This window comes from Lagopus leucura, unplaced genomic scaffold (genome assembly GCF_019238085.1).
Source record: "Lagopus leucura isolate 7727_CA_CO unplaced genomic scaffold, USGS_WTPT01 Super-Scaffold_100022, whole genome shotgun sequence".
Lineage (NCBI taxonomy): Eukaryota > Metazoa > Chordata > Aves > Galliformes > Phasianidae > Lagopus > Lagopus leucura.
Genome location: NW_024962275.1, coordinates 4,208,232 through 4,232,824, shown reverse-complemented (window position 1 = coordinate 4,232,824; position 24,593 = coordinate 4,208,232). Strand labels below are relative to the sequence as shown.

General features: G+C 44.7%; 2 protein-coding genes across 20 annotated transcripts in view; both read left to right on the top strand.

Moving 5' to 3' along the window:
• PRRC2B (proline rich coiled-coil 2B) overlaps positions 1-10,794 on the top strand; it is a 47,523-nt gene extending 36,729 nt beyond the window's left edge. For 7 of the 17 annotated variants that reach the window (XM_042878663.1, XM_042878666.1, XM_042878672.1 and 4 more), the window contains 7 exons: positions 698-795; positions 1,719-1,846; positions 2,893-3,133; positions 4,126-4,302; positions 4,937-5,028; positions 5,596-5,719; positions 6,111-10,794. In XM_042878663.1, coding sequence (XP_042734597.1) covers positions 698-795; positions 1,719-1,846; positions 2,893-3,133; positions 4,126-4,302; positions 4,937-5,028; positions 5,596-5,719; positions 6,111-6,251 — 1,001 coding nt within the window. In that variant the 3' untranslated portion in view covers positions 6,252-10,794. Of the gene's footprint in view, positions 1-697; positions 796-1,718; positions 1,847-2,892; positions 3,134-4,125; positions 4,303-4,543; positions 4,636-4,936; positions 5,029-5,595; positions 5,720-6,110 lie in introns of those variants that run through there. The other 10 variants (XM_042878676.1, XM_042878674.1, XM_042878669.1 and 7 more) reach the window with 5 other exon arrangements.
• A 163-nt stretch (positions 10,795-10,957) lies between these two features.
• POMT1 (protein O-mannosyltransferase 1) lies at positions 10,958-24,328 on the top strand. 3 transcript variants are annotated; one of them, XM_042878955.1, is made up of 22 exons: positions 10,958-11,013; positions 11,641-11,763; positions 12,558-12,701; positions 12,955-13,061; positions 13,639-13,689; positions 14,039-14,185; positions 14,611-14,722; positions 15,394-15,459; positions 15,971-16,064; positions 16,526-16,681; positions 17,583-17,713; positions 17,951-18,046; positions 19,328-19,420; positions 20,204-20,300; positions 20,393-20,485; positions 20,962-21,082; positions 21,438-21,535; positions 22,027-22,140; positions 22,566-22,692; positions 23,084-23,261; positions 23,464-23,655; positions 24,003-24,328. In XM_042878955.1, exons 3-21 carry the CDS (start codon positions 12,580-12,582, stop codon positions 23,639-23,641), a joined length of 2,181 nt encoding a protein of 726 aa, XP_042734889.1. In that variant the 5' UTR covers positions 10,958-11,013; positions 11,641-11,763; positions 12,558-12,579; the 3' UTR covers positions 23,642-23,655; positions 24,003-24,328. The 3 variants fall into 3 exon arrangements, with proteins under 3 accessions (XP_042734889.1, XP_042734890.1, XP_042734888.1); XM_042878954.1 differs by having other exon boundaries at positions 10,983-11,090; XM_042878956.1 differs by lacking the exon at positions 11,641-11,763 and having other exon boundaries at positions 10,982-11,090.
• The last annotated feature ends 265 nt before the right edge of the window (positions 24,329-24,593 follow it).

The following is a 24,593-nucleotide window of genomic DNA, read 5'->3' as shown; positions in this document are numbered from 1 at the left end:
CATTCTGCTCATTTTGCTGTTTGTAACTTCTGTGTACATCGCATGTTCTGAGCACGTCCTGCTCCTTGTACGTAACAAAAAAATATGTTCAAAAGTTTGCATAAGTCTGGTAGGTGAGAAGGTGTTGCTATCCTTAAATTATGGAGGGAAAACTTAAACACAGTGACGTTCAATGATATGTATAGTTAGCAAGAGAGTGCCTGGAATGGAAAAAAGAAATGTACCTGGAGTCTGATTCCCAAAAGACCTCTCCTACATGCAGCGAGTGTCCTTCTCATTTCTCAATTCAGGAATGGATAATGAGTCAGCTGCTGTAGCCAATTTGTTAAGAAAACACATTATTTTCAAGTTAGGTCATTTATTTCCCCCACTTTCACCGTGGTGAATTCTCCCCTTGTTTTGCTTGAATATCCCATGTTCAGATATGCAGGCACAGGAGTGGCGTGCTGCGTTCCTTTTGGTGCCACTTGGGGTAAAAATGGCTTTTCGACTGCTTATGTGAAGGTCTCAGATATCCTGGTTGCCCTTTCTATCCCTCCTAACTGTAAATCTGAGGGGATTGCAAAGCAGGTTTCTGGCATATAGGAAGGATTTGGAGCACCTGAGCTCCTGAGCTGTTAGTGTTGATGGGCTGGCGGGTCTCTATAGGGTGCTGTGCCTGTACCTTGAATTACACCCTCTCTTTTCTGATACTTAGGTAACCATATTCCACCCCTGTATCTGGATGGCCATGTGTTTGCAAGTCAGCCCCGCCTGGTTCCTCAGACAATACCTCAGCAGCAGAGCTACCAACAAGTAAGGGAGGCATGTAATTAGCTGATGGTTTTTCAAGCGGTCTTCAGGGTGATGTGTAAGAATACACATGTATTGTATACAATGTAAGATAAACGTGGTTTGTTTATCTCTCTGACGGTCCAAGGGACCTTAGGTATGAAAGTTCCTTGAATGCTGCTTCCCAGTAGGGTGTTAGAGGTCAGTGAAATTATTGAGAGATAATTTATTTATTTTTATTTTATAAAGATTGGGTTTAAGTGAAACGTATGGAGAGAAATCTGCATGAGGTGAGGTGACCAGTAACGGAACAGAATGACATAAATCAGGTATCAGGGAAGTTCAGATGGGGTATTAGGAAGAGATCCTTCACTAGGAGGGTGTTTGGGCCCTGAATAGGCTCCCCAGGCCCATGGTCAAAGCATAGAGCTTCAAAAGCGTTTGGACAAGATGCTCAGACATGTTGTTTGTTTTTTAGGTAGTCCTGTGTGGAGCCAGGAGTTGGACTCAGTGATCCTTGTGGGTCCTTTCCAACTCAGGACATGTCTGTTACTTGCAGTATATTCTACAGCCAATCAATATTGATGGCAGATTTCATTAGACTGAGCAAATAGGGTGTTGATAGGGTTGAGGAGAGCCAGCCTCCTCAGGATAGGAGTGCAGGTAAATGCAAACTTGGATTATTGGTGTTGATAAAAGGCCTAATCTGTGTGTGGAGTCCCCTAATGTATCCATCAGGTGCCTCTTGGAACATTCTTCTCTCAGGTGCCTGTGCAGCCTCTTTCCCTGCCGGTGTGCTTCTCTGTTGTAGGAGGAGCTGTGCAAAGCTGCAGTGTAGGTCACTGTCGTGGCACATTACCTTGTTGAGGAAACTGATGGCTTTATAATAGCCTGGGAGAGCTTTTGGTTGCTCTTGTATCTCTCAGTCATCTCAATTTCTTCCATAGGCGGCTGCTGCTCAACAGATTCCCATTTCCCTCCACACATCCTTGCAGGCCCAAGCTCAGCTTGGCCTGAGGGGTGGTCTGCCTGTTTCTCAATCCCAGGAGATGTACAGCTCCATACAGCCCTTCAGGTAACTACTTTGCAATTTTTCATTTCCTTGTGGCCTTAACTTTTCGTTGGTCTGGGTGAAGCTGACTGATGAGATATTCTGTACTCATCTCTTCCCTCTCTGACATCCTGTTTCTTTCCTTTGATAACAATGCTGGAGAGCATAAAGGTGGAGAGCAAACATATTAGGGTACATGAGGCTTTTATAGTGTGCTGCTTCTACAACAGTGGCAAAATCTGTCCTCGAAAAATTCAGTTGCAGTGCCTGCATTCTCAAGGGATATGATGTATCTTGGGAAGTATGCAGAAGGTGGAGGTTTGTGGGGTGAAAAGCAAATTTCTTAATGAGAAACTCAGAGCCACAGCTTACTGGATTTGGCTTCTTTCTGGGGAGAAGGCTTAGGAGTTGGTTTGATCAGAACTGAGTAGCTGCATGGGGAAATCAAATAACATTGTCATTAGATAAAAGCTACACGGCAAGAACAGAATACATGCCTGCTCTTTGTTGGAAAAAATAGTAAGATTCAACTTAAAAATCAGATGTAAGTGGAATAGTGAGAGTATTTGGCCACAAGAGCTGCTTACTTGAATTGAAGGAATGAGACATCCACTTCAGAGTTGGGGTGGCTATGGGATTAACATATTCTCTACTCTGTTTATTGGGGTTTTTTTGCATTAAATGAGGGCAGGTGACCAGGATGGTTCTTCCAGACCTCAAAAATCTAGACATGAAGTTGGAAAAAAAAAAAACTAAAGAAAATTGTTAGCACTGTAACACACAAGCAGCACAAGGAGCTGCTTGAATCTTTAATTAATTATTTCTGCTTTGCAAAACAGACTTCTGGTAAATTGAGTCTTTTCCTTTACTATTAATCCAGAGGGCATTGTGCAGAGTATTAATGCAAACTTGGGGTGGGACACGCTGTCATTTTGTTGTAGGTTCCTGCAACACAAGGACCGAATTGCTGAGAGCTGCTTGCTGATCGGAAGCCAGATACCTTTTGATAGGCATGTGTGTGCAGTCTCCAAAGGTTTCCTATGTAACTTAAGCTCTTTTTTCTTCTCCAGGTCTCAGGTGTATATGCACCCCAGTCTATCTCAGCCCAGCACCATGGTCCTGACAGGAGGCACTGCTCTAAAGCCTCCGTATTCCGCCTTCCCAGGCATGCAGCCCTTGGAGGTGGTGAAAACCCAGTCTGGATCTCCCTATCAGCCCTTGAATGGAAGCCAGGCGCTGGTTTATGAAGGCCAGATAAACCAAGCAGCTGGTATGGGAGCCTCCCAGATGATGGACTCCCAGCTTACCCAGGTTAGGAGCAGGGCTTGCAAGGCACTCTTGTGTGAAGTATCACTTGTTCCTGAGATTGGATTGAGACTCATAGTTGTGTTAAATCATGTTTGTGTGAGCTAAGCTCATTGTAAAGAGGTAAAAGATTTTTCCATGAGACTCTTTTTGTGAGCTGTTGCTTCAAAAATGTAGCACCGTATTTAATGAGATTCTTACTAATTGCTTGTACGTCCCTACTGCAATGACCTTTTACATTGAGGGATGTCCTCACCCTTCAGACAGACGTTTTGTGCAGAATGAAACCTTGCAGTGCTTCCCAGGTAGAAGGCTCTGATATGATAAATGTCCTAAAAGTACTACTTCCAAGAGCCAACAGAGTAAATTCAGGCTTAGATTTTTATTATTTTCATCCCAAAGTGAGGTCATGGTAGCTCCCAAATCCAGCAGTTGTGAGTACTGCCAGATAAATCAGAACAAACAGGAGGTTGTTGAGCCATGAGCTGCTTCTTGTAAGTTCTCTTTAATTATTACCATAATCAGTTTGAAATTCATTGCAGAAAATAGAGAACCATTGCTTTCTCTGGCAATGCTTTGGCATGAAAGTAGAACAGACTTTGTGGCTTGGGTATTAAAGCTGCAAACAGAGTGTCTGATGCTGTCAGAGCTGTCTGACACTGCTGTTGGATCAAGAGAAAAATCATACATGCAGAGATGAGGAGGAAGATTGAAAAACTGGATGAAGGTTTCATGCAAGGGGGAAAGTGCAGTTATGTTAAACTGGTGCTGTGTTGAAAACCCAGCTGGCAGGGTGTCAGCAATGCTACCAGCACATGCTTTTCAGTGTGAAATTTCTTCTGATACATTAATTTGCATTTACCCTGTGCCAGACTGCACTATTTTTGAGATTCTTTGTAGCAATACTGTGCTTCAGGATATTAGGAGAGAGCATCTCAACCCAACACAGTAAATTTAAAGCTACTGCCTTTAATTAACTGCATGTCCTCATCACACAGCTAACGATGCCTGTGCCTGGCTCCCAGCTTCCGCTGCCTCGCTATGGCTCTGGCCAGCAGCCCCTGATTCTGCCACAATCCATCCAGCTTCCTCAGGGGCAGAACCTGTCTGTAGGAGCTCCCCGAAGAATTCTTCCTCCTGGATCACAGCCTTCAGTTCTTGCTGCCAGCAGGGAGGTGAGGATTAACTGAAGTTTTCCTCCTTGATCTTGCTTGTTAATGGAGAGACTAGCTTCTTGGGGATCCTGAAATGTCAAAGGCAATTACTGGTGTTAAAATGAAGGAGCCCTTTTCTTATCTCCAAAGCACAAGCCAGCAGTGTTTCAAGTTTTACTGCTGGTCATCATTCTGTTTCCGAGGAGCCGTGTCCTGCCTTGATCCAGTTTGGAGTCTCCAGTTTTATTACGTGTTTACACAGGTTTCCCCAGAGTGCTTGAGGGGTGGTGAGCTCCAGACACAGTTGGAATACTGCCCAGATATTTCACACTGTTGTGAAGCTTGTCCATTTGAGTAGGTATATTAATGTCATGTCTGGTTTGATGGATTTGTATCATAAGTTTGTCTATTCTAGGGTTCAGAGAGTACAGCAGTTAACTTGCAGGTTTAGTATTTGCTTGTGCCACTGGCTTGTTAGTTTAACACAAGCAGATCTTTTTGCTTTAAACCCTGGTTTTCTTCATCTGAAAAGTGTTTCTTCTTTTAATGGGCACATGGGTAGAAGGGCAGAAGTTCAGTTTAAGTGTTCATATAAAGTAATGGACTTCCTCTGGAAGCAGAAATGATACATTCTCTTGCTCGTTTTCCTCTGTAGTCCTCCCAAATGGAAATGAAAGGCTTTCATTTTTCTGATGGTAAACAGAACATGTCCTCCGGAGGGTCTGTACCATCACCACATGCATACAGGTAAATACTTACAAAATTTGGCCTCTGTAGTCAGAATGAGGAAGAAGTAGTGTTCCCCATTTGCAGTGATATGGTACGTATACATGATCCCTGTGTAAGACCCTCTTGGGTATTCATGTGTAAAATACACTTAGTATAGTCCAAGTACTTGCATCAAAATGTTAATGGCCTTCATTCTTGGTTAGGGCCCAGTGTGTCTCTGATGTGGTCCTTGGTGATTGTGGGAATTGTGTGAAGTTATTTGTGTTCAGCATCATAAAGGCAAATAGGAATTCTGGTTTTTGTGTGTTTCTCATTTAGGTAAAAAATTGGAATAACTGAGTAAATGTTGTAGTTCCAGCACGATCTGTTTCATCTTCTCAAGATGAGGCAGTAATATGCAAACATTCAGAACCTTCAGGTCACTAAGATTCTCTGAGGCTTTTCAATACTTTTTCTTCTAAGCAATCCATGTGTTTTCTTTTGGGCTGGGAAGTCCATGGGTTCAGACTCATGCTCTGTGTACTGTTGCTTTCTGCTCTTTTTTTTTTTCTTTCACACATGAATAAGGTTCTTGTTCCGTTGTAGAATTTACTCCATGAATGTTGTCGACTCTTCGATTTCCAGGCCTAGCTCTGCCAGCCCAAATGGGAAGCCGTCTGGACCAGCAGTTAGTATGGGCTCTGTGCAAGGACACTATGTGCAACAGGTAGTGTGTGTCAGTACTCTCACCCACTGGTGTTTGCTCTTCAATAGTATCACCCTTGTTCCTTGTACTTGAGAGGGTGACAGTGTAGTTAAGCTATATGTGGAAGTTATTTTCCTTGCAGGGAAAACAAGAGAGTGGACTGGGTGGATGCTGTACTGAGCCCATGAGTAATGCTCAGTGATGAGAGGTCAGGAAAGGTTAGAGGATTGCATGTCTTGTGGTGCTTGCTTTGAATTTTTGTGGGGATATTTGAGATCCTTTGCATGAGATGTTTCAGGGTAGCAAAGGGTAGCAGAACAGAGAAGACAGCTGAATTTTGGAGCAGATTTGATGTCTTGCATGAATGATGGTCACCGGTGTTTTTTCTAATGCTTCCTTTTCTGTATGTCAAAAGGCAAAGCAACGGGTGGATGAAAATAAAGCCAACCTGGGAGCAGTAAAGCTGCAAGAAACAGCCTCCACGAGCCAGATGAAACCAGTGCGCACAGGAGCGATCAAACCTCAGGCTGTAAAAGTGGAGGAAAGCAAGGCCTAGGAGCACAGCTGATGCCCAGCTGCTTTATATATACAACAACAGCTGAGACTGAACCCCACTGGATCTCCTGAAAATCTCACCAGACCTACACCTGCCCCACACTGACTGACTACAGTGACATCATCCCAGTCCTTCTCTCCTAGCAAAGCAGTTTGCAACAGTGGATATGACATTGACCTGCTTGCTTTGAAACAAACCATGTGACTTTTAAGTGGCTTAAGCCTTTTTTTTTTTTCTCCCCATGCCCCATCCACAGGTAGCTGTGATAGCTCACTTGGCAAAGCCCATCCTTCTCCTTCCCTACTTCTGTCTCAGCAGAGTGGCAACTGAAGGAGAGGGTGTTACTTAGAGGTTTTTCATTTTAAAGGCAGCTGAGGTTTTTACAGAGAAAAAAAAGCTATATCCTTGTTTATAGCAGAACTTTTATATGTTCTCTCACTTTTTTCCCCTTCTTTCTGCTTTCCTCATTCCTTCCAGAAGAGAAGTCCCATTGACTAAAAAATAATGTTCTGACAGAACTCCTCCTGATTTTTGTATGTAGTTTTGTGCAATGCTGAGAATCTATACTCTTCTAAATTGAGTTGGATTGGGTATATTTTCCCCAGACAGTTTAGCCTTTCAGATTGAGTAAAAGCAAAACAAACAACCACAGTACACTTACAGCGTTCATGAATTTTTCAGTATTTTTGTTTTAAGCTAGAAGCAGTGCTTGCATTAGAATAAATGTGTCCTGAAGTACGTAGTAGATCAGTGCATTAATCTTGAAAGTTGCACCACGTTAATTGTAGCTTTGGGGTGCCTTGTGCACAACAAAATGTGGCATTTTCGTTTTAAGGAAAAACGCACCAGACTTCTGTTGCAGGCTCCTCTGGATTTAGGGTTTTTTGTTCGTTTTTTGTAGGTTTGAGATTTCTTTAGTGACTGCCAAACACGCAGCAAAATGTAAATCATGGACTTGCAAAATGTAAAATCTTACGAGAAATCTCCTCACCACTCATGGGTCAGAAGAGTTGGCTAGAGCCAACGAGTTTGTTTGGACTACTTTTTGTAGTTGTGATGCTCTCTTATGCTCCCTACTTTGGCTGCTTTAGTTCCTTGTCTCCTGAGACTTGTTCTATATTGTGCTTATCCGTCGGGGCTGCTCTCCTAAGCTTTGTTCTTCTCCCTTTTCCCTAGGTTCCTCTCATGGCCTCTTGTAATATTTGCTTACAAACATTAGTAAGGGAGCTCCTCTGCAAGGCAGCCTTTTTAGCACACTTAGAACCTCCTTTTTTTCTATTGGAAGCGCATGGATTCAGAGTCAGTTTGGAATCATCCTTTCGATCTCCTTCCACAGGTGAACAGCAAGTGGTTCTTTAGTTTTGATGTAATAGTGTGTATACTGTGTCGCAACCTTACACTTCCTCACCAGTATTTATTTGATGGTAAATGAAAGGAGGGTCCCAGTGGGAGTGGGTTGGGCTTTTATTTTTTTGGTTGGTTGTTTTTGTGTGTGTGTGTGCGTGCGTATGTAGATTTTAGAATGGACTTGCAAGTTCCTGAAAGTTCTTGGAGTCCTCAAGCTGACAGTAGTCATAAGTAAACTCAGCTACTTCCAGCTAACTTGGTTTGTGTTGTTTAGCTCCTTGAAAATGTAAAGTAGGCTGGTCACTCTGAAGTGAGGGAAAGAAGAACTTCATTTCCACAGTAGATGATAGCTTGCTAACTGGCTGTGCTGTCTGCATCTGTTAGATGGCAGCAAATCGTTTCTTGGTGGTTCCAAAGAAGATATTTTGAACAAAGAATGTATTTGGGAAGGGATCTGGAAGGTGTTCTTGTTTGTGTGCTTTTTTTTTCCCCCCCTTTATGGGAAATATCCTTCATAACTTTCTAGGGATGCATTTGAAATTTTAAGCTAGGTATAAATAAGAATTTTATACAGTAGCTTTAAAAAGAGCTTAGAAACCTAATCTAACTTAGACATAGTAATGTGCCCTTTCCATAGGTTTCCCCAATGACTGTGGCAGAGAACGTGAAGGGAAGGGGGTAGGATGGTACTTCTAAGAAAAGTAAGAGCTCTTTTATTTCTCATGTTTTATGGATTTTTTTTTTTAAACTTCAGAGCAGAGTGTGCCAGCATCTCTAGCATCCTCCTTTAAAGTACAGGGTTTGAGATTGTGACAAATATTTCTCCAGGCTTCAGACAATTCCCAGACCTGCTTCCTCATCTGTTAGTCCTGCTCCCGACATTTTCCAAAGATTTTCCACCAGAAAGTCATCCCGCTGCACTTTTTATTTTCTTCTGTGGAATATCATGAACAACAGAATTGTCTTTTTTGTTTTTTATCCTCCTGCCCAGCTGGCCCTACTGATGTCAGCCCAGAACCTAACTGTAGTGGTTAAAGATGCTCAACCCAGGCTCCCTTCTTCTCCCATCTTTCCTATCCTAATAACACTACTTAAGCTTTACAAAGAACCGACCTCTTTCCTCCTACCTTTATGACTCTTAAATGGTCAAATGTGTTGGAGAAATTGGGTTATTGCTAAACGCAAGATACTGCAGTCCCTCTGGTGTAAATGCCATCAGAACTACAACACTTCCTGTTGAAAAAGGTCACCCTTCTTTCTCTCTTAACCTCTCCCGTCCTTCCCCCAACAGAATAAAACACTAGAATTTATTTATGCATATTTGATGTTGTAGGTCTAGGTGAAAAAGTAATTGTTTCACTGCTCTATTTATATATTATGTCTGAATTATTCTGTGTAGGAAAGGCCAAGAAATGCATGTGAGCTTCATTCCATTCCTCTCCTTTGCGTGACTGTCAGCTGCAGTTGGCGAGGCACTCTTCCACTTAATGGAATTCTGTGTGATGGAATGCAGTTACAGAGCCCAGATTTCTAAGGTGCAATATCCTATTTCTCTGGCATGTAGTTTTGTTTGTTTAAAGCTAGCACGAGGTTACTGATGTTAGTAAGCAGTGCTCTGGAGTCAGAAGGAAGGTCTCTGATTCTCAAGGTGCAGAAATGCCAGGGTTTGCTGATAACAATTCAGCTTGGGAAGTAGAGAATGGCAATGTTTAATGCTGATGTTTCTAAGGGGATACTTCAGTTTACTGTCTCCACTGCTGAAGGGTAATGCCCTAATGATTTATTTCTTTGCAAGATGCTTTCATTTTGACTGGAATTCTGCTACACACAGTAGGCTCCTGCTGGAAAGATGCAGTGTGCAGTGGAAGGGAGAGGTGGGATCTGCATTTTCAGCAAAAACGGGTGAGGCAGAAGTATTCGGAGGCTGACTTTGCTGCTTTTTGTACAGCTGAAGGTCTAAATCATGTGTAAACAGTTCTACACACAGTGATTCACAGCCTAGCCAGCTGCATGTCGTGCTGCTTTCCTTTCCAGCTCAGCTTGCTTTTAGCCCGCAGTGAAAACAATAATAAAGGTTAGGGGGAAAAAATAATGTTCCAGTGTATTTTCAAATGACAGGTGGAAGCACCAGTGAAACAGCTATTGTTATCTTTCCTAATTCACTCTTGGCTCTGCCACATGACAGCTATACAGTAGTCAGCCACTCAGTCTCTTGCAGCCCATTGAACTCCACATGTGTGTGTTCATGGGGACGCATTTAACAGTTTCCTTACAAGAATGCTACAAAGCTACATGCTGCCCTGTGGTTCCTGTGTGTTTATGGATATATATTATAACAATGAGATTAGCTTTTTTTGCTATGTCTCACATTCTGGCAGGCAACTATATTCACTGCATGCTAAGATCTCGTTTGGTTGCATTTTGCTGACCTTCTGTTTCCCTTCTGTCTTAGCTAAGCATAGATTAATCCTTGCAATGTGGGTTATTTTCAGTGTCCAGCAGCAGCCCAGTTTATTTATAAGAAAGATGCACCTGTAAACAAAGATCACTTTACAGCAGGCATCGGGATAGCTGGGCAGCCCAGCAGGCACGAGCTGAAGCAGGCTGCTGGCTGTGAAGAGACAGCAGCAGGTGGTTGGGTTGAAGTTTTTCTTCTTTCCCCCAAAGACCCCCGGACGTTACTCATGGCTGCAGGTGCCTGCTGGGGTTCAGGACGGCCGCAGCAGCGAGGTGCTCACCCTTGGCATGTCTCAAGGCTGGAACCCCCCCTCTGGCTCTCTGTGGATCGCATTTGTTGTTTCTCAAGGGGATATTGCACTCCTCCGAGCTTTTAACCTCATCGCTTGTGTAGTACTTTTGTTTCCTGCTAATCTCATCACCTGTATAGTACATTTTTTTTGGCCTTTCCTTTCTTTGTCTTTCCATGTAGACCAGATATTTGAAAGGGCAGACGATGGATAATTGTGTAACGTGCAACCTGTTAATATTTTTTTGGAAACTTTTACTTGGACCGGAACTCGAATCACGGCATCACCAGGCCAGTTGTGGCACACTCTTTATTGCCCTTTTTCCTCATTTCAGTACCTATTGTTTCTCCTTTCAAATATGTGATTGTATTAGCTCTTTCCATATGAAAGAATTCTCCTTATTTAAATAAAAAAAAATAAAAAATAAAGCAGATTATGCTTTTCTCAAAGTTTCTCAGAACTGTTTGGTTCTTTGGTGGGTTATAAAGGCGGACTGAGGGGACGGCGGGAGGAGCGGCGTCGTTGTAGCAGCGTGGCGTTGCTATGGTGGCGTTGCTATGGCGACGCGGCGCTCCGCTTCCTTGCCCCCACTTCCGCGCACTGTGCGTCTGACGTCACTTCCGGCGCAGCGCGGCGGGCTGAGGCGCTTCCGGCTGCGTTCTCCTCAGGTCGGGGTCGTCCTGGGCCCGCTGCCCCTGCGGCGCGGAGCTGTGCTCCTGCTGCCCTTCCTCCCCCCGTCACCTCTGTAAGGCTCGAGGGAGTGGGGCAGGGCCTGGTTCCCTCGAGGCGGGGCTACGAGGCCTGGTGATGAGGGGGTGGTGGTGCTGCCTCACCTCGGAGAGCTCAGGGCGGCCGTAAGGCCGCTTCCAGGTGGAGGGGGGGAGTGAGGGGGAGGGTTGGGAGTGGAGGGTGGGTGTGGGGCCGGCGGGCCTGCTGCTCCCCGTAGATCTCAAGAGGAGAATGGGGTGGTGAGGGACATTCAGCATCCTGCCGTCCCTCCTAAGGCTCCCAGCCGTGGGGTTCAAGGCTGAGGTGTGGTGGTTCCGTTCACCTCTATAGGGCTCTGGGACGTGGTGAGGGGCTGTGCTGTGCTCCTGTCTGAGCGTTGTGAGGCCTGGGACTTGCTTCCCTATCGTAGTGCTCTTTGGGGTCCTAGGGCTTGCACTCATCCAGAGGCAGAGGGGCAGCGGCAGGGTGGCCCCAGTGCTGATGGAGAGCCTATCTTTGCAAGGGGCTTCTTACCAAAGTCTGTTCCGCAGGGCAGCGTGTAGCTGAGCAGCACTTCTGTTTTGTAGGTAGCAAGAAACAAGGACGGTGGCACTGCGTTTGGTGCAGTGATGTGCTCGCATCCTGCTTTACTCACCCCTGATGAAAGCCATGCAAAAGAGTTTATTCCGGTAGCTTTCGGTGATATCGAGGTGAGGAGTTGCAACACTGCCTGGTGTTTCCTGACAGCACGCCTAGCTTCTAGTGGTTCTGCTTAGAGAACAGTTCAGTCCTGCGTTCTGCAGCACTCCCCCAATAGGCTGCGCTGCAGTCCTACATCACCTTCGGGTTTCCAGCAGCCAGCTTTTAGGGAGTGTCTGTGGGTCTGTCCTGTCAGCAAATACACCCAGTTTGCAAGGAAGTAACCTTTCTTTTCTTGTGTGTGTGTTTGAGCGTGTGACTTGCCTATCAGCAGCATCAGTTTGGGCTAGGAGCTTTGCTTAGCACAAAGAGGGGAGATTTAGATTAGGTGTTGGGGGAACACTGTGAGGGTGGTGAGGTGCTGCCACAGGCTGCCCAGAGAAGTTGTGGCTGCCTCATCCCTGCGGGTCTTCAAAGTCGGGTTGGATGTGGCCCTGGGCAGACTGATCAGATTTAGTGGGTGGCAGCCCTGCCCACAGCAGGGGCTGGAGCTAGATGATCTTTGAGGTCCCTTGCAACCCAAGCTGTTTTATGATTCCAGCTTACTATTGAGGACAGAGACCTCATGCATGTAGAATGAGGGCAAGTGAAAAGTTAAGTGTGGGTAGTTTATTAACTCCATTCTCAAGAGCTACCACAGCAGCTACAGCCGAAAGCACACAGATTGCAAACAAGGGGACAGAAGATAGTTACCATGAGCTGCCAACAGTGGAAAGTACCAGTGTGTGCTTGCTGTCAAATGATCTTCATCTAGCAACCAGATTTTGAGTGAAATGGTGATTGCTGTGCTTCTCTGTTCTTGAAGGCCTGGACAGACCTTTGACAGGATGTTGGGATTTCTGAAGAAGCCAGTTGTGGTTACTGCTGAGATAAATCTCAACCTTGTGGCGCTGACTGTCGTGGGATTGATGAGCCGTCTGTGGGGGATTTCCTATCCACGTGCTGTTGTGTGAGTAGAATAGTTTACTTCCCACGAGAGCAACACGGACTTTTATTTTTTAAGCATTTGTGGGTTAGAATAAGAGGATGAAAGAGCAGAGAATGTCTCCCTAATAGAGCCCTGGAGGGGAAGATAAGGGAGCCAAAGCTGTGTTATATCATTAGCCTTCTGCCAATGTGTCAGTGTTTCTTTTCCTACTCTTTCTGTACCCAGCAGTGTCCTTGTAATTAGACTTGACGTGTCTGTGTCTCTTGTGTTTCAGTTTTGATGAAGTTTATTATGGCCAATTCGTTTCCCTGTACATGAAGAGAATCTTCTTCGTGGATGACAGCGGCCCGCCGCTTGGCCATATGCTGCTAGCTTTGGGAGGTAGGGTGCCTCCTGAAATCGAGCAGTGTCTCTTGCCTGTTGCTCTGGAAGAAAGAAGTACTGGTTAGATGTTGTCAGATCCTGTCATTGGGAAAAGCCCAAGGCAGTTGAGAGGTTCTGCTGTGGAGAGAATTGGTATTTCCTTTATTTAGTACTGGGACAGGACTGCTGTAAGAGGACTGGGAAAGTGATGGAGACAGGTATCCATTACCTCATCGTTAGGCACAATGAGTGCTGCTACTGACTAGAAATAGTAGGCAGCAAGCAGACTTTGAGGCCTAAGTTCCATTCTGTAGTTTGGAAATACACAGCATAAAGCTGTCTATATGGGAAGGAGAGATTAAATATGCAGATAACTTTGTCACTGAGAATCTGTTGTTTCCACTTTGTATTCTTTGTACCTCTGCACATTATCAAGCACTGCTGCAGGCAGAACAGTACAAAAGAGGATCCTTTTGGGAAAGAGGGCTTTCATGCATAGACAAGCTGTGTGTTTGAGAAATTGTTCCAGGAGTTTAGCACCTGTTTTTATACTTGTTTTGACACTGGAAGTTCTGAATTGTTGCTTATGTTGTAGGTTACTTAGGAGGATTTGATGGAAACTTCTTATGGAACAGGATTGGAGCTGGTAAAAACTGTTTTTCACTGTCTCATTGTTTTGGGAAAAAGGTCATATTTCAGCAGCAGGCATTGCTTTGGCCTGCCTAGTGGAAAAAATGTTTTATCTGACACCTTCAGTTCTCCTCTGAAGTAAATCATCGTCAGGTCTCTAATGGAAATTTAAGATATTATGTTTCTGTAGCACAAACTTTCCAAATCAGTTCAAACAGTTTCAGCAAAACAAGCCTGCCAATAAGGTACTAAAAGCAGAAATTAAATTCAGCTACTCACTGAACATAGTTGTAGTTGTACTGATCTGGCTTAGCTGCAGTTAGCAGCTTCGTATTTGTGCGTGCAACTGTTCTCTCTGATTTCAGAATACAGCACCAACGTTCCTGTGTGCTCCCTGAGGTTCCTGCCAGCACTGGCTGGTGCTCTCTGCATCCCCTTGGCATACCAGATTTTGGTAGAACTGCAGTTCTCCCACTGTGCTGCGCTTGGAGCTGCTCTTCTCATTCTCTTAGGTAAATTTATTCCACAGGAAATAAACTGTAAAAAACCGGGAGTCCTTCATAAAGGGAGAGAACGGTCAGTTTTCCCTTTTGAAACTGTAGAGCACATAACAGGAGCACTGCTTTGACTTTTGTTACCTTGAGAAGCATCTGTCCGGGTCTCCCAGCACTGGTTTTCTTTGCCTCTTGTAGGCAAACACTGCAGCTCTGCCTCTTGACAGACTGCTATTGTCTGTTTCTTCGTCTTTGGAGGCACAGCCTGTGTACTTTGCTCATGCTGGAAAGGTTTTGTTCCTTTACACCCAGCACCTCTGTACTGTAGCCAGTAGAACTGTGTGTGAAACTGTCTTGAAAGGGGCAGGCAGGTCCTTCTGCTGGGTAATAATGTGGTTGTCTGAGGTGTTTTTCTAATTCTGTGTCTGTCTCTTTTCTGGCAGAGAACTCTCTGATCACTCAGTCAAGGTTCATGCTTCTGGAATCCATACTGATTTTTTTTATCCTGCTTGCAGTTTTGTCCTACCTGAAGTTCTACAATTTGCAGAGGCACAGGTAAAGCTGAGTTGTCTCCCATCCTGTTGGATTTTCTTGTGGTGACTCCTTCTGTTATAGATTCCTTTGTTTTTTTCTTTAAGTTATTTCACTTTATTGTAACTCACCTCGTACAGCTGCCCCAAGAGTTTATTCTTCTAGCAGAGTTGCAGACTATTTTAACTGGTACTAAGGTTGTCTTTATTTTGTAATAAACATAAAATCCCCTTGGAGCATTTCTTTATCCTCCCGTTTTTTAAATCTTAATGTTTCCTTCCATACACAGAAACACAGATGTTAAATTCATCATTTGTGCTTCTTCGATACCACTGAATCTGGGGATCTGTATCTCTTTTCTTGTGACTTCCCACATTCTCTGATCCTTGGGGAGGATAAACTGATGTAATCTCGAGTAAAGTAAAATCATCTGCAGACTGAGCCTAGCAGGTGGCTTGATGCATTTCTTTTATGTTTGGTATCAGAAGGCAGGCAGTGTTGGGTATTGCTTTTCAGGAAACAGGGAGGTACATTTGAGAACATCCTGCAGGTCAGAGTTTGTGCTTTGGGAGGTTCAGAATGAGATACCTCTGAGTAGAATAAGGAATAGCAGATGTGTTTTGAAGTCAAACTACCTGAATTCAGGATCTTAAGGGTGTGCTCATAACACTGTTCCCTTTGTCCTTTTATTGAAGTTCCTTCTCCGGAAGGTGGTGGTTTTGGCTGCTGTTGACTGGAGTAGCTTGTTCTTGTGCTGTTGGGTAAGTCTGAGGTATCAGCGGTGCTTCAGATTATCAAGACCTGTTCTTGGTGCTGTTCTGAGCAGACATCCTCATGACTTTTTATGAGTTAGGCTGCTGGTCAGCTGTCAGTGGGCAGAACCAGGCATGAGGGGGCATTATCTAAGTGTTTCGTGGAGGAGGCTTTATGTTACATCAGCAGTGTTTCACCTCTCCCTCCTCATCACCTCAAGTTTCACTAAGTCTGAATTTAGGCACTCAGTGCTTCATGATGTGCCACTTTGTCATCAGGAGGGCTCACTGTCACTGCAGTTATTTAATGTAATGAGCAAACAAATGACATTGTCAAGTGTTATAAAGCCTTGAGGCTTATTTATGTCATTGTACCAAAGTAGTCACAAACCTGAGCCCTTGGACTTAAATGCATCTGGTTCAAGAGAAAGCTGGCACGTTTACATGGTGCATTAAATAATAGCCATAGATCTGTGTACTTCTTAACCCTGTTCAGTTTTTGTGCATTCTCTCTTTTCAGAGTGAAATACATGGGCCTGTTTACCTATATGCTGCTCCTGGCCATTGCAGGACTCCACTTCTGGCACATGTTAGGAGACCAGAACTTGTCAAATGTAGGTGGTGCAACATGCAAAATGAACCACGTGTAACTTAGCAGGACAGGAGCCACCTGGGAGCCTTGCAAGTCTATGCAATAACGATGCTGGCTGCAGCTGTCTTTTACACTAGCATTCCTTGTTGTAGCCTGCAGACCTTCATGTCATAGAACAGATTTTCAGCTCAGTTGCTGCAGAATATGGAGTTAAGTTTAAGAAAAGCATGCGTGTCTGACTGGCTTTTCTGCTCTTATCTGTGCCTTGGTGATTTGTGGCTCAGAATCTGTAGTGTTTCACAGAACTCCTGCTGGCCCCAGTTCAGATCCTCAGTGGAGATTATCCAGCTGTCCTCAAGGTTACAGATGAGTGAGGGTGACTGGGGGAACTCAAAAACAGACAAAGCAAGGGAAATGCTCTGATATTTTTAGGGTTTTTAAAACTTGGAGCATGAAAGCAATGAGTTCCCTGTGTTCTTCTAGGTTTCCTTGGTATGCCATTTTCTAGCTAGGGGGCTGACCCTCCTCATCATCCCCGTGGCCATGTACCTGTCCTTCTTCTATGTTCACCTGACCTTGCTGTATCGCTCTGGGCCTCATGACCAGATTATGACAAGTGCTTTCCAAGCCAGCTTAGAGGTAAGGGGAATGTGCTCATAAACAGATTTATTAGGGGAGAAGGGGAGGAAATGTTTCTTGTGTTGTTATTTTCTCGTTCCTTTGATCCCGCATATTTGTTCCCTTTATGTCATTTTATTACTTTGCTGCTGTGGTGTGGCTTTAAATTGAAAAATGAGGACTGAAATCCTAATAGCAGATGAAAGCTTTTCTTCCAGTCAGCCAAGGCTTCACTCTAGGCTGAAGATCTGTCCTTTCCTACAGGAAACTCTGCGGTTGTAGATACTGTGCTGAACTCTTAATTGGGTTCATATCCTAAGTGTAAGTTTAAAATGCAAGATGCTAGTCTGAGCTTCTAGAGATAAATACTTAGTCTGTCTATTGAAATAGCATGAAACAGCAAGGGACATCTTAAGGTCCTTGTATGGGAACAGTTGACCACAGCCTGGACCTCTGATTGAGCACCTGAGGCAAGCAATGAGTCAGCCATGGGAGCACAGGTGAAGGCAATTCACTGTGCTACCAGAAGGGGTGGAGCGTGGCTGCACCTCTCCTAGGTGCATTTCAGTGCTGACTGCCACTGAGGCAGGGTCTCTTTCTGGAGGTCACTCCTTGTGGAGTTCACTGCCAGCCTGTGACACCGGTGAGCGTTTCCATCTATTTTGATTGCTTTTCTATCACGATAATCTTACCAAGCCTAACTTTTGTGCACCTATTGATTGTGCACTCCTATTGCAAGCTTTGGTGTATTTGCTTTCTGCTGTGAATGGTGCAAGATTTCATTTTTGTAGATAATATCATACGAGAAAGCATCGTGCTAAGATACTGCAGTGTTAAAGTGAGGAGTGACTCTAAATAGTGCTTGAACAGCATCTAGGTTGTTTCTTTTTCTTCCCCCTTATCCTGTCATCGTGCTTCTCAGGGTGGGCTGGCTCGAATCACTCAGGGCCAGCCCTTAGAGGTGGCCTACGGCTCTCAGATCACTCTGCGGAACGTGCTGGGCAAGCCTATGCAGTGTTGGCTCCATTCTCACACGAACACTTATCCCATCAGGTGAGAAATCTGGTTGGTTCTATCTTGTTAGGGTCAAAGTATGCTCTGGTTCTGTCTCAGTTTGGGTCATCGCAGTCTCTTTTTTAAGTCTTTAGAGAGCACTGCAAATGCGTGGCTTCTCTGTGGGAGTGGAGCCAGTGGTTTGGTGCTGGTTTGTGTGCAGTGACTGTGAAGCACAGAAATGTGCTGTTACACACCTGGTTGGTTTTTGTTTTTTTTCCCTGTACTTCTGTAAAGGTATGAGAATGGCCGAGGTAGCTCTCATCAGCAACAGGTGACCTGTTATCCCTTTAAGGATGTGAACAACTGGTGGATTGTCAAAGATCCTGGAATGTGAGTATGCAGAAGATCTGAATACCAAACTGCTTCAAGCATGGCTTTGATATAGAAGCCATATGTGATCATGAGCAATCTATTTCAGCTGCAGAGCTGGTAAAGGTGGCTGTTTGCACAGTACTCCTACATGGTAGAAGCATTAGTGAGGACTTAGAAATTCTGTCTGAACTCCATCTGCCCAATTTGTGGGTTGTGCTGTGCATAAGGGGAACTTTAAAGTCATGAGATTGATGGGAGCAGTTCAGGTGCTTTGCATGAAAGCAGAGTTCTGCTTTTTGAAGTGTGTGAGCCGTGGCATTTAGAGTGTTTTGATGAGTTCTATCAATGTTGAATGGGTCTCAGAAGACACGAAAAATCATTTCTGCAGAATGAGTATCTCTTTGTACTAAAAATGTGGGATGAGCTTCAGAATCTGCTGTGTTAGGAGGGATTCCAGGTGGGCGTCTGAGCACGAAAGGGCTTGGTTTGTGCTAAAGCATTTTGCCATTGTAACTGTCAGTAAAGAGCAGGACTCTTTGTTTTTGCAGTTCTGCCTCTGAAAGCCCTTGTGTGATATCACTGCATACTGATCAAAAAGTTGCTTTTGTAGGCTTCTAATGTTGCTCTGGGAACTGCATAAACAGTTCTACCCAAAGGACTGTGTGCTGTTATGAATCATATCTACACTCGGGGAGCCTGTCAATAGTGCAAAGCTTTCAAGGGGGGGATTCTAACAGAATCTTTGTGAGAACCACAGATAGCCAGTATCTACTTAAATTTCCTCAGGTTGCCCTGGAGGATGTGAAGCTGTAGAACAACAGAGTGCAGGCAGCAGTTGGGTGAACAAGAGTTCCTCCTTGCCAAAACATGTGTTAGCCTTGTCCAGAGGATAAGGGTTTGGTCCCTGTGGTGGAAATGATAGCCATTGATCTCTGTTGTGGTCCTGCCAAAAGTGACATCAGTTGCACTAACAACTCCTGCCAGACTTGTGAAGCACTTACATTTCACAGAAAGTACCCGACAGCTGTAGTGTGGGAATAATCTGAACTTGTTCCTGACTGATCTGAATTAGGACCACTGACTTAATGGCTGGGGTGTTGGTTTCCCATTGCCAATCCCCTGAGTCATTCTGCCCTTAATTTGCCTCTGCTTTGCTGAACTTTCTTTCCATTCTGGTGTATTCTGTAGATGACTTGGTTTTCCTATCATAATGCCTAGATATTTGTCCCTACTGCAGTGACAAGGTTGCATAATTCAGAAAAGAGAATGTGACCACTTCCTCTCGTGTCACTCCACCAGGCAGCAGCTGGTGGTGAGTAACCCACCCCGTCCTGTCAGGCATGGGCACGTCGTGCAGCTGGTCCATGGCATCACAACTCGGTACCTCAACACGTAAGTCCTTTCCTTGTCCTTTCCTCTGCCAAGATTTTGGGCTCGTTCTGTCTTGCTGTGTCTCTGAGTGGAAGAGTTCAGGGTTTGAAGAGGAGTGACCTCTGCATTCAGTATAAACTGATTGATGCCCAAAATGGTGGGGCTGGGAGTGACGATTGGTGGTAATTCACAGATTCATGGATCTCTTGGTGAGTCCTTACCCTTCCCCCCTCCCTGCCTCCTCTCCAGAATACTCAGGCACTGTTGTGGGTGACAGCTAACTTAAAGCCATCTGCTGCCCCTGCTGACTTCACCTGTGTGAAGGGTGCAATCAGAAAGTTAGGAGGATGTGTTGGAGAATTCAGTGTGCCATGGCTCATTGCCACGGATCCTTGGCTGTTCTGCAAAGACTGCAGTATGAAAGTGGCTCCAAAAGGGAGTCAGTCGGCATTGGAATGTTGCTGTGATTGGGAAGGGGGGGCATTCTGCATTGTGGGTCTTTGCTGTGTTCCTTCTAAACCCAATTTGTTCATTTTTGGAAACGCAAATGAACAGCATCCCTGTTTGTCACAATCGGTGCTTGTTCTTCAGCAGGGTAGCAGTTGTCTGTGTTGGCTTCCTGCGTGGCTGCTGCTGGCAGCTCTTGGTAGTGGGTAGTGTTCTCTTTCAGAGTAAACAGTGTAGTCTTTTTAAATGGATTACTTGCTTTTAAACTAAGCCAATCTAGTTCCTTTATGGGTATGTTTTTATATGAATTTGGGAAATGGTATTAGAGGATCTGAGGATGCTTACTTTGTCTTACAGGCACGATGTTGCTGCCCCTCTCAGCCCCCACTCCCAGGAAGTTTCCTGCTATATTGATTATAACATTTCCATGCCAGCACAGAACCTCTGGAGGGTGGTGAGTGATCAAAGGGAGGGAAGGAGCTCATCATTTTTTCTCCAGAAGTAGCTGAGACAAAAAGCCAATCAAAAGACATCTCACCATTGCAGGAAATTGTGAATCGTGAGTCTGACACGGACGTGTGGAAAACCATTCTGTCAGAAGTGAGGTTTGTTCACGTGAATACCTCTGCAGTTCTAAAGGCAAGTGGATTTATGTTTATTTTCCTACAGTTTTTCCTCTGTGCAACTCTCATAATCTCATAAAATACTGATCTCTCTGTTCTGAAATGCCTAAACTACGTGAAACAGACGTAAATTAATTCAAGGAAACTTGCTCAATGTGGTAAAAGGGCAGCGTGTGTTTCAGGTAGTTGCTTTGTTCTTTTTCAGTGTGCAGAGCTGCCCTGCTTTTTAGAAAGTTATGGCCACCATACCCAAGTGAGCCTTAGGTGCTGAGGCTGTGTGTAGAATGTGACAGCAGATGGAATAGCGAAGGATCTCTGCACAAAGTTTGCCAGAATCGCCGACTCTGTGGCTGTAGATCTGTTCAGATGTGTTGTGTGGTGGTCCTGTACTTCGTGGCAGGCCCTTGCTGTGATGGGCTGCACAGCCAGGCCAAGGAACTTCCAGCCTGAGCTTCCAAGTGATATGACTGTCAGTTGTGCTTTCACTTTCAGCTCAGTGGAGCATCTTTACCTGAGTGGGGATACCGGCAGCTGGAGGTGGTTGGAGAGAAGCTGTCCAAAGGCTACCACCGGAGCATGGTGTGGAATGTGGAAGAGCACAGATATGGGAAAAGTACGTCTCAGCCGTGTTCTCTGAGCGTGGATCTGCAGTGTACACTGATGGAAGGACTTGGTCTGGTGGAATTGGGATGGAGGGGGGGGGTGTTCCCGGGGTCACTGACATGGTGAGGTCTCAGCCACACTCAGTCCAAGTAGTGGATTTGGGCAGTTTTTCAGTGAGCTTTAGTTCTACTGCAATGTCAGAATCCTTACAGACCTCCTCAGGGTGCTCATACGATTGGGCTGCACAGTGCTGAAGGGCTCTCTGGAGCCTGAGGAGCCGGGCTGTATGGCATGGGCCTTCCCCTTCCCTTTCTGGGTTTCTGGCTGTTATGCTGTTGTTTCTGAACAGTGGTGTTTTCTTCCAGGCCAAGAGCAAAAAGAGAGAGAAGTGGAACTCCACTCTCCTACACGGATGGATATAAGTAAAAACCTAAGCTTCATGGCAAAGTTCACAGAATTGCAGGTAAATGCATTTCTTTCATCCTTTCTGCTGCAGGGCAGGAAGCAAAGCACTTCTGCAGGCTGTGAGACTGAGAATTCACTGCTTCTTCTTTGCTGATAGAGTAATTCAGCTTCCTTAGTGAAGAAAAAATCAGAATGCTCTTTAAGCATTAGATAGCAACTGTGGATCGAATGATGAGTACCCAAGTGACTGTAAAAAGAGAGAAGGAAGAGCAGCTGGGCATGCAGAAGTTCTCTGAAACTGAGTTGCAGTGTTGTTTTGTCAGCAGTCTCAATGCCCCTCACTGACATCTCAGAATTTCGCTCAAAAAAGGCATTATCTAAGGACAAATAAAACCATTTTATTGATAAATATCAAGCCTGACTTACAAACAGTCTTTCTCCACGTTCAGGTTGAGAACATAACACCTTACATCTGAAGCTGTTGATCTATGCCTGCTATCTCAGCTATTGCTCTAATTCTGAAAGCCTTCTGTGTCCTTTTTTTCCCAGTGGAAGATACTCACATTGAAAAGTGAAGACACAGAACATAAGTACAGCTCCTCTGCTCTGGATTGGATCACAATGGACACAAATATTGCATACTGGCTACACCCAACCTCTGGTGTGAGTAGCAGAGTGGGAGTAAGTGTGAACCTGGTGAAGAAAGGCTTCAGTTCTGACATGTCTGAGAGCAGGGTTGCAGTTCTGAGGATTTGGTCCAGGTTGGACCTTTACTGTGTTAAAGAATTCTTAGCACTTCAAAGCAAGCAGCTTTTTCTTGAGATTTTTTTTTTAAAACTGCAAGTTCATAGTTTCTGTTTAGAAGATGAGTTGATCTCTAGTAGCATCCTTTAAGTGCTGTACATTGTGAAAGAGATTTAAAGCAGCAAAGTTCATCAGCTTTGTGATCTTTCTTTCCTTATCAGGTTATTAGCCATGCACACTATGAAATTTCATTTAGCAAGTATGTAAAATATTGATAATTGAGCTTACCTAAAAGAGCTGCAGTGCATTCCTGCTTCTGGCTTATACCATATTCTGCCTGGCAGGCCCAGATCCATCTCCTTGGGAACGTTTGCACCTGGGCTTCAGCTAACGTGGCTGCTGTGGTCTACACGTGTCTGTCCCTATGGTACTTGATACGACGAAGAAGAAAAATTTATGATGTTCCTGAAGGTTAGATTCCATTGGGGGTTTCTCTTAGTCTATTATGCTTTAATGAATCCAGAGCTTTTTTTTTTTGTAGCTATATGCTTATTTTTGCACTTTTTCCTGTCCCCTAATCATGATGCTTTTGCCTGTGGCACACACAGATTTTGGTCATTGCCATGTGACCATGGCCTCTTGGGACTGTATAGGAGCTAGCAGAGTGTTTGAGTTATTCCCTGTGTGTTAAGATGCCTCCAGGCAGCAGACTTGGATTGAGACCTTTAGTGATAAACTTAAAGGAGAGAGAGTGCTTGTGTGGAGAGAGGTTTATTTCAAACGAACCCTGGCCTTTGAGATACATACATTTACAGGGTCAGCACTCCAAGATACCAGTCAGAATTTCTCCTGTCTCCTGCAGATGCGTGGCAGCTGTGGGTATCAGCTGGGCAGATCTGTGTTGGAGGCTGGGTTGTGAATTACCTGCCCTTCTTTCTGATGGAGAAGACACTTTTCCTATACCACTACTTGCCTGCCCTCACGTTCCAGATTCTCCTGATTCCCATTGTATTACAGCATCTCAGCGATCATCTCTGCAGGTATGTAATTTTTACAGATAAAAAAGTGACACAGCTCTTTTCTCCAGAGTTGGCACCCTGACAAGCTGCTGCAGGAAGGCAGTGTTATTTCCCAGCAGTTTCATTTTCCTTTACAAAGGATAAACCACATCTACATCTTCCTCCTGGACGGCATTAGCTGGCATCCATGTAATCTGCCTGCTCTTTCCCTCTCTCGTCCCAGATCTCTGCTTTCCAAGAGCATGTTCAGTGCACTGATTGTAGCCTGGTTCTCCTCAGTGTGCTTTGCCTATCGCACCTTCAGCCCTGTGACCTATGGGCAGCCCCTGTCTGTTGCTGAGCTCAAGGACCTGCGCTGGAAGGACAGCTGGAACATCCTCATCCCAAAGCAGGGACGCTGACAGTCTTGGTGCAGGTGAAGGACAACACATCTCCTATGCAAAGTTGATTGTATTGTTAGTGTTGCCTGGATGAGGAGCTACGAGAGATGGTTTAGTAGCTTGTGGCACTGATAGGAATGGGAGGGTGGTTGGACTGGATGATCTTGCAGGTCGTTTCCAACCTTGTGATTCTGTTACTGAATTTTTTTTTTTTTTTTTTTAAGTCTGATCAAATAATTGATAGTAATTGAATCAAGCTATAACAAAAAGAAATTTAAAATTCTTGTAGTATACTGTTACAGAAAAGTTCTCAGTAGTAAAGTAGGTGTTTTGAGCACAGTTCCATGGCCTGCTACCAACAGCAGCTGTGCTGTATTTACAGAGCTGCAGCACGAGTCGGAGGAGTCATGGGAACAAGGAAGAGTGCTCTGAACTGCATGCACTGGCTCAGGTTAACAGCTTTGTGGGTAATTCAGCCTGTCTTGCAGCAGCAGGGCAATTCACAGCGTAGCAGGAGGTACGAGCTAAGGACTGGGGCTTTTCACTGGGGAATGTCTGATAGCTCTGTACGTGCAGCCCCCAAGGGATGCAGTATTTCTGCCACAGTGATTTTATTGATTTAGTGTCTGCAGCAGCCAGGAGCTGACTAAGAACTCCAGTCCTCAAGGGCCGGGATGCTTTTCACTGTAGCATTCCTTTCTGCCCTAACAAATGGCTGCTCCTCATCTTCTCCCCATGAAGAAGATGTGATCTAACACTACAGTCATTGAAAGTAGGCTTTAGTCACTGTGTTGCTCCTCCTTAAAGCTGCATTGACAGCTGGTGCTTCAGTGCAGCATCTCACACCTCAGTGTGTCTGTCTGACTTGCAGAAATGCTCATTAGCAGATAACAAACCTTTACTCACATCTACTGCTGACAGTGGTATGACACGCAGACTGCATTTCTTGTTTTGCTTTTTTTTAATCTCTAAA

Excerpts from the sequence above, each read along its gene's own strand:
- POMT1 (XM_042878955.1), top strand. The coding sequence starts at position 12,580 with ATGTTGGGATTTCTGAAGAAGCCAGTTGTGGTTACTGCTGAGATAAAT. Across the intron at positions 14,186-14,610 it reads TGCTCTTCTCATTCTCTTAG|AGAACTCTCTGATCACTCAG; the intron begins GTAAATTTATTC and ends CTTTTCTGGCAG. Across the intron at positions 22,141-22,565 it reads GGCTACACCCAACCTCTGGT|GCCCAGATCCATCTCCTTGG; the intron begins GTGAGTAGCAGA and ends TCTGCCTGGCAG.